General features: G+C 48.6%; 1 protein-coding gene across 14 annotated transcripts in view; it reads right to left on the bottom strand.

Annotated features, from left to right (window-relative positions):
* Positions 1-3,206: 3,206 nt before the first annotated feature.
* plekha7b (pleckstrin homology domain containing, family A member 7b) overlaps positions 3,207-7,692 on the bottom strand; it is a 77,868-nt gene continuing 73,382 nt past the window's right edge. For 8 of the 14 annotated variants that reach the window (XM_077023795.1, XM_077023799.1, XM_077023801.1 and 5 more), the window contains 5 exons: positions 7,358-7,534; positions 6,932-7,065; positions 6,685-6,827; positions 4,148-5,532; positions 3,209-3,860 (listed from right to left, as the gene is read on the bottom strand). In XM_077023795.1, coding sequence (XP_076879910.1) covers positions 5,375-5,532; positions 6,685-6,827; positions 6,932-7,065; positions 7,358-7,534 — 612 coding nt within the window. In that variant the 3' untranslated portion in view covers positions 3,209-3,860; positions 4,148-5,374. Of the gene's footprint in view, positions 3,861-4,147; positions 5,533-6,684; positions 6,828-6,931; positions 7,066-7,357; positions 7,535-7,692 lie in introns of all 14 variants that reach the window. The other 6 variants (XM_077023807.1, XM_077023798.1, XM_077023796.1 and 3 more) reach the window with 5 other exon arrangements.

The raw sequence follows: 7,692 nt of genomic DNA, 5'->3' as shown, positions 1-7,692 counted from the left end.
AGAATGAGCTTTGGCCACGAGCCTTTATGTGGAGGGAATTTCCTCTCTGGTCCCTAACCCCAACCCCAACCCCAACTCTAACCCTAACCCTAACCCTAGCACACTCTTTACTGCTTCACAGCTTTACTGCTTTAATTCTTCACTGCTTCATCGCTTCACTGCATTACTTCTTTCATTGTCCAACTGGTCTTTTTATCAGCTCCTATCAGGGTTGCTGAGCGCAGGTTAAGGCAGACGTGTCTCTGCCCCTGAAGCTCCCCAGGTGATACCAGAACATCTCCAGCTTGTTCCTCCCTCTGCTCAGACTTACACGTGGCCTGTTCACAATGTAACTAATGTCTGGAGATATGAAGCACTGCGATGGAAGTTATTCCATTACTAATTAATTACACACCAAGTAATCAAATTGTTTCTATAAATGTGGTATACAATCTCGGTCAATTTACCCAAGAATGTGACGCAGAAAAGAAACCCAAATCAATATTGACAAGTGCCCTGTACAAAACTGTAAATATGATGGCAATACTTCTGCTGAGAGGAGAAATGACGATTGTGACTATGGACTATGGCCATGGTTCTTCTGACAGATTCTTCCTAATCAAACGGATGAATAAATAAAGGTGCACTTTTTCAACCTTCTCAAGGTGAGATTCTTCCATTCAGACGAAGGACATTGACAGTATTCAATATTCAAATGCAATGCCCTCTCTCTCTTCCCTTTCAAGGAGATTTCCCTTCGCCTCCCAACCTATTCACAAATGGCTTCATTAAAGTCGTGAATACAATGGCATTTGTGATGTACAGCCCACTGAAATTTCACCACACTGCAGACATTGGAACAGAACAAGAACAAAGCTGATATTTTTTCTTCCCAATGCCACCGAGGGTTTGGCCTACAGTACAACGCAATAAGTTGCTTATGTACGATTCTTTAGAACTCACCCCGATGAATTAGACGGTAGCATTCCGTTAAGGATTAATGTGTGTTTAACAGAACAGGACGGAATTAGCATAATGACCCTTTTGCATTCTCTTTGAAGTTCCGCAGTGTGGAATAACAAATGTATATGAACCAACAGCCAAACATCAATAAATGGTAATGCCATAACTCTCTGTGGATGGTCTTGGGTGAATTTCTGCATGAAGAGGTAAAAAAACAAGCAGTTTATTGCAAAATAAGCAGAAACGCAGATGTGATCAGACTCTTATGCCCACCAGGTTCACGCACACACACACACGCACACACACACACACACACACACACACACACACACACACACACACACACACACACACACACACACGTACGCATACACAGAGGAGTCCGCCTCCCACTCCTAATCAGACGCAGTGAGATGTGGCAACCCCTACAACGGGAGCGGTGGGAGGTGCTGTATGTCTTGCAGGTGCCCTCGAAGAACAAGACACAGCCGAGAAGACTGTAATTACCCCCGATTACAGATAAAGATCTCACATGGGGCATGAAACACAGAGGAACTCAGGAACCACGAAGAGCTGCACACATTGAAAAACTCACTGAAAAATGTACCCACAATCCTTTGCTAGTGAATCCATCAGAACAGTATTAATGGTCAATATGAAAGGGCTTTTGAATTCGCCTGGTCTGCTGAATTGATATAAGTTTTCTGTAAAGAGAAGAATGTGTGCACAGAGATGTGTTTGACGGAAAGAGGTGTACGGTCTTAATGCAAGTAAAACTGCAAGCAAAACTTGAGTCTCTCAAATTCCAACTTCTAAGGAACAATGCCATTACCCAACTGTCCAGTGTAAGTCATGAGAACATGCATACCTTTAGAAATGTCCTTAAAGCTAGAACTGTCTGCTTTTGCCAAACGTTTTATCATATGTGTAGCTTAATTTATGGTTTAACCCAATGCAAGCGTCCAGCACTGCAGCAGATTTGATCCTCTACAGCGGGGTGGTGTTAGCAACCTCTTGAACTATAGCTGGTTCTTCACTGGTTCAGATTCACACGTCCAAGGCTACTGGTTCCTGTTGCATAATACTCCATCAGATACACATTACAGTTGGTTAGACATTGTAATACAAATCACGCTGTAAATAACAGACATTTTAACTCTATATAGATGTATAGAGATGGAGAGATGGAGAGATGGAGAGAGAGAACAAGCCCGATGGAGAGATGTCTCATAACCTCTCACTCCACCAGCTCTGCCCTAGTCCAGTCCACCGCAAACCCCATGTCCAGGTCTCCTTCCGTCCTGTCCTCACCACAGGACAACAGCCACAGGAACTAACGGGTACGTTTATTTACAGTCCTGAATTCCCATTAGCTGGCCTGAAGTGACGGGCGTGCCTGTACTTATCTCCATGAGAGTGCAGGTATACACTAATACAGGAGCAGATGGGAGCACGAGCTGTTTGGCCTACAGTGACAATGTTAAAAAAGCAGTGTTGACTTCTGGGCAGTAAGTCAATGTTGGTTTTCTATATCCATATGTTCTATACTACTTCCAAGCCTGTTTCACACCAATACTATCAGCCTTCACAGTGGAAAGTACAGAGATGGGGAATTAAAAATGCCCTTTTAAATTGAGAACCTTTGAACTAAAGAAATTTTTCAATAACTTCTCACCCGCACTACCTTTTTTATTTTTTGTATTTCAAGTTCACCTCCGTCGACTTACGTCTGATACAGCTGAATACCCTTTAGAAATAAATGTAAAGAGGTCAAAGCAATCAATAAAAAATATCAAAGAGAATCCTTGAAACTATGATGAGAGTACATGTTGTTAGCTACTTATCCTTTGTACCTACTGGGCACCATGAAGAGAAAGTTATTGTCCTGCAGAGGCGTAAGCGAAAGGAATTCTGAAATTAAGGTTTTCTCTCGATCTCCTCATCTCTTTATTCAGCGACAGCAAAGGGGAAACACTACAAAAGATCAGAAAGCTCTCACAAAGCCCTCGATAAACCTGTGGGATAGAAATAGTGGCTGATTCTACCACTACTAGGTAATTCCATGGTTAACAAAGGTGAAATCTGTGAACCAGAACTTTGTGCCAAAAGAGATTTACTGTAGAAAGAAGAGCAAACGAGTGAAGGAAGTGTGTTCATTTGTGTGTGTTCATTTGTGCGTGTTCATTTGTGTGTGTTCATTTGTGTGAGTCTGTGTGAAACACGGCTGTGACTGCAGACTGCCAGTCGCTGCACAAGAAACGATACAAATAGTTTTGTTAATATCTTTATTATTTACATTTTCTTAAAAAATGTCCCACACTTCCCACAAAAATCTCTGAAAAATATTGTTAAATGGTATCATCCCTGCCATTCCCCAAACCTGTCCGCAAAAATAAAGACAATTTGGCAAGCTAACTGGAAACTGGCAGTGCTAGATACATAAAAATAATATTCAAGTGATTTGGTGTAAGAATAAGATCTCAGTCAACAAAAATACAATCAACATGTGATACTTCTGTACGGTCAGTGTGGTGTTCAGTAGGGCACACGCCTCCTTCCTGGATTGAGTTACAATAGTGCCTCTATGATACAGTGTATGTTAAAAGTGCGGTAGCATGTATAAAACAGGGTTTCTATCACTGGATTAGGCTTGTTAGAGATATTCAGGTGTGAATATATGCACAGCAGTTTCCACAGCAAAATGTGTCCTATACAAAATACTTGCTTTCAGTGTAGCCGAACGGCTGAATCACAGAGCGGCGTGGGAAGGCCGTTTCGGCCGTCAGGTACGACCGGCAGTCCCGATGTGCACTAATGTCTAACACGCAGGTGATGGAGAAGCATGGTGCCAGGTCTGTCCGCCGTCTATGACGCAGGAAGTGGGTTGGTAGCACCTCAGGAACCAGACAGGGCTTTGGCTGGGGACAGACGCATGTGCGGACAGGGTCAGACGTGATCACGGCAACTACACGCATCACGGAAGAAAACACAGCCAACACGAAAAAAAATGAAACCAGAAGACTGCAACATATCTGCCACTTAAACACCTTCTGGAGATGCTATATAAATCACAAACTGAAATTAGGCCTTGCGACATGGGAATCCTAATATAAGCAGATCAAAGGGGTATGAAGATGGTCCATCTGGTGAAGGCCAGTAACAAACAGTAAGAGGAGAGCTGGACATGTTTGGAGGAACATTATACCTTATACTATATAGCGGAGACGTAACCCCACAGTACTGGAGCTGAGCAGCGTGTCAAAGGGGAAAACAGCCATAGTTAAAGATCTGCATCTGCAGTGTTAAGAGCCTCACATGCACACACACCTACACACACACACACACACACACATACACACACAGCTATAAAGACACACACTCCTACACAGACACACACACACACACCTACACAGACACGTATACATACACCGCAAGGCAAAGTGGTGGGTGAAATGTCTCCCCCACATAACAGCGCATGCAGATGAGTTGATTTCTCAAATGCACCATCACCCTCCACACAGGCTGTGAGAGATGGAGACTGGCTTATTTCAGCATGCAGTCAAGCACATTCATCCTCATGACCCTCAAGCAACACAACACAATAGGCCTCTTAGCTTAACTGTATTACACACAGTAAAGAGGGCAGGGCAGCGTCTAGAGGAGGAGGGGGCAGCCTGTGAGACTGCTGCGTGAGACAGCTGTGTGAGACTACTGCGAGAGACTGCTGTGTGAGACTACTGCGAGAGTCTGCTGTGTGAGACTGTTGTGTGAGACAGCTGTGTGAGACTACTGCGAGAGACTGCTGTGTGAGACTGCTGTGTGAGACTGCTGTGTGAGACTGCCGCGTGAGACTGCCGCGTGAGACTGCCGCGTGAGACTACTGCGTGAGACTACTGCGTGAGACTACTGTGTGAGACTGCTGTGTGAGACTGCTGTGTGAGACTGCTGTGTGAGACTGCTGCGAAAGACTGCTGCATGACACAGCTGTATCGCAGAAGTTCGTGACAAATGTGACGGCAAAGGCACGGGCCAGCATGGCTGGGGTTCTCAGCCGTCAGCCAGGGGCAGCGTGCAGTATCACGTCGGCAGCGTGCAGTCTGGGCCAGACCGCAGGGGGCGTGTCCGTTTCAGCCGTGAGCACTGTGAGGACGTAAGGACGGTGAGGTGTGGAGTCGACGTCTGTGTGGGGTGCCGGCACGTCCTCTTGGTGCCACAGACTGCACCAAACGGCGCACCTTCCCTCACAGCCTGCAGGGCGGCGACACAGTAGCATGCTACATGCAACCCCAAGATGCACAGACTCCGGGGCACACACACCCAGCCCATGAAGCACGTGCAAACACACACACACACACGCCATCATGGGACAACCAGCATAAGTACAGCAGCACAGCACGACCGATGAGTTAGTCCTTACTTTAGTTTACTCTGACTAGACAAAAGTGTAGTGAAACCCATTGCTTAAAGGAGGGGGAGGCGGCTGAGGGGAGGAGACGTTAGGCGTAGCGATGGGTGGAGGAGGAGGAGGAGGAGGAGGTGGTGGAGGAGGTGGTGGAGGGAGCAGGGTGGGGCTGTTAACCTGTGGAGACGCTAAACAGGGGCAGAGAGGAAGACAGAGGAGCGTTAGTGGTTAGTGGTACCTGCTACAAACTTCACACCCTCTCCGCAAACACCACGGGTGAAAAATTCTCCGCGAAGCTTCGTACACTCACGTCAGCGTTCATAACTTGCTGTGACACTTAATGTGAATTAATTCAGCTGATCACAGACGCGTATTCACTCCCCGGAGACGCACCGCAGCGAGGATCGTCACATCATTCACCTGGCTGCCTCTCTCTACCTGACGCGGAGACCGTGCCTCACTCCGACTCGCCCAGACGTCGTCCCTGTCACGGGCCGGGCCGGGAGACGTGGGGCGCGGCCGCGTTAACGGGAAGATGAAACGCGTGCGGGCGAGCTTTTAAACTCGCGCAGAAACACGTTCAAAGCGCGGTGGCGGAACGCAGGCGAGAGGGAGCCTGCACGCCTCGTCGTCGGGGTCATTGATCAGCCCAGAAAAACGGCACCATCAAGAGATCCCTCCCAACCCCAGAGATCCGACCCGAATGCCAATTAGCACACGCTCCTGCTCATCACGTCCCTGCTAACGAGGAATAATGTTGCGTTATTAGCAGCTAGTGATGAAGAGTCTGTCTTCACACCTTCTATCCCTCCCTCCTCATCATCTGTCCACCGCTGAACTGGGAAGTGTGTGGTTCTCTTATACATGTCTGTAGTTATCTAGTGGATATTAACATGATGATGGGAGATATATATATATTTTTTAAATACCATTGGACAGACGTCTCAGGTAATAGTTTTTGAAGATTTTGCCCGATTACACGTAATCTACGCTCTAAGCATGAAATGATCCAAGTGTTAATGACATGTTTAACGCTGCTTCCCTTTCAAAGGTGTGTCTTTGAAAAAGGCCCGTGTGGGCGGGTCATGCGGCAGGTGTGGGGGGCATGAACCGGCGGTGTGGTGTGAGTGAGGGCCCTTCAGAGCCGAGCTCCGCCGTCTGAGAGCGCCGTCTGCCCCGTCGGGTCGAGCGAGACGTCACTCCATTAGCGCCGAAGTGTCAGAGCGTGATGTAGGAGCGGAGCGTTGGTGTGTGGGGACTGCAGAGCGCGTCTGGGCTCTGCGTGCGGGGGTGTGTGGGGTGTGTGGAGGACCGGGGCCGCGGGGAGAGGCAGTGCTTACCTGCCACCTGCTTACTCTTGATGGAGGCCTCAGAGGCCAGTGCGTATGACATGGTGATGATCCTCTCTTGTTCCAGAAGTGTGGAGTCCAGATCCGATAGCACTGGTTTGTCGACAGTCACAACTAGAGGGATGTTCTGCACACTAGCACGCACACACACACACACACACACACACACGGTAAGCTGTGTGTGGCTGGGTTGGGCAGCAGCATGGGCGCAGGTGGTGCTCTGAGCCAGGTGGGGTACCTAGACTTGGCCAGGATGCTCTTAATGCGCTCCGCCTTGCGTTGACGTGCCTCCATCTCCTGTGGGCTGGGCGGCTCCTCCAGCTCCCAGTCCACGTATCTCTCCGGGATAGACACCTTCTGCGGTCTGTCCAGCTGCGGGGCCACAGGGAGGAAGACTACGTGAGGAAGACGAAGGGAGTCCTGACGGGTCACCAGGGTGACGACCTCCGCACCCTCGACCAGCTCATCAGCTCATTATCAAGCCCTGCACGAGTTGGATCAGGTCCTTGGTGCAAGGAACCCTGGGAACTGTGCAGGTGAGTAGGGCCTCGGTGTCACCAAACATCATTTTACATCATTACAGGCCCAGATTTCAAAAACAATGATGAATACTATAAAAAAAAAAAGAGTGTGGGCGTGGCCAAGGGCGTGGCCAGAACGGTACCTCCTTGCAGAGATCCAGCTGGTAGTCGAGCGGTTCCAGGTCAGGCCTGTGTAGGGGGGAGCAGTGTGAGGTGAGCCACTCGTCGGATCGTGAGCGCGGCCTCTCGGGGGGAGTCATCTCCTCGCCCTGCACCGCCCTCTCCAACAGCTGCAAATCAAACTCCTGCTCACGCCTCCACTGAGGACACACACACACACACACACACACACACACACACACACACACGTACACACACACAGAGCGCTGGGGTCACGCATGCCCACCTCAAATGGTGGTCTGAGATCGGGGATATTTCATGTCCCAGTGAACGTCATGACATGCTTGGATCAATCGGG

Source organism: Brachyhypopomus gauderio, chromosome 12 (assembly GCF_052324685.1).
Source record: "Brachyhypopomus gauderio isolate BG-103 chromosome 12, BGAUD_0.2, whole genome shotgun sequence".
Classification (NCBI taxonomy): Eukaryota; Metazoa; Chordata; class Actinopteri; order Gymnotiformes; family Hypopomidae; genus Brachyhypopomus; species Brachyhypopomus gauderio.
This window is presented reverse-complemented; position numbering and strand designations above follow the sequence as displayed.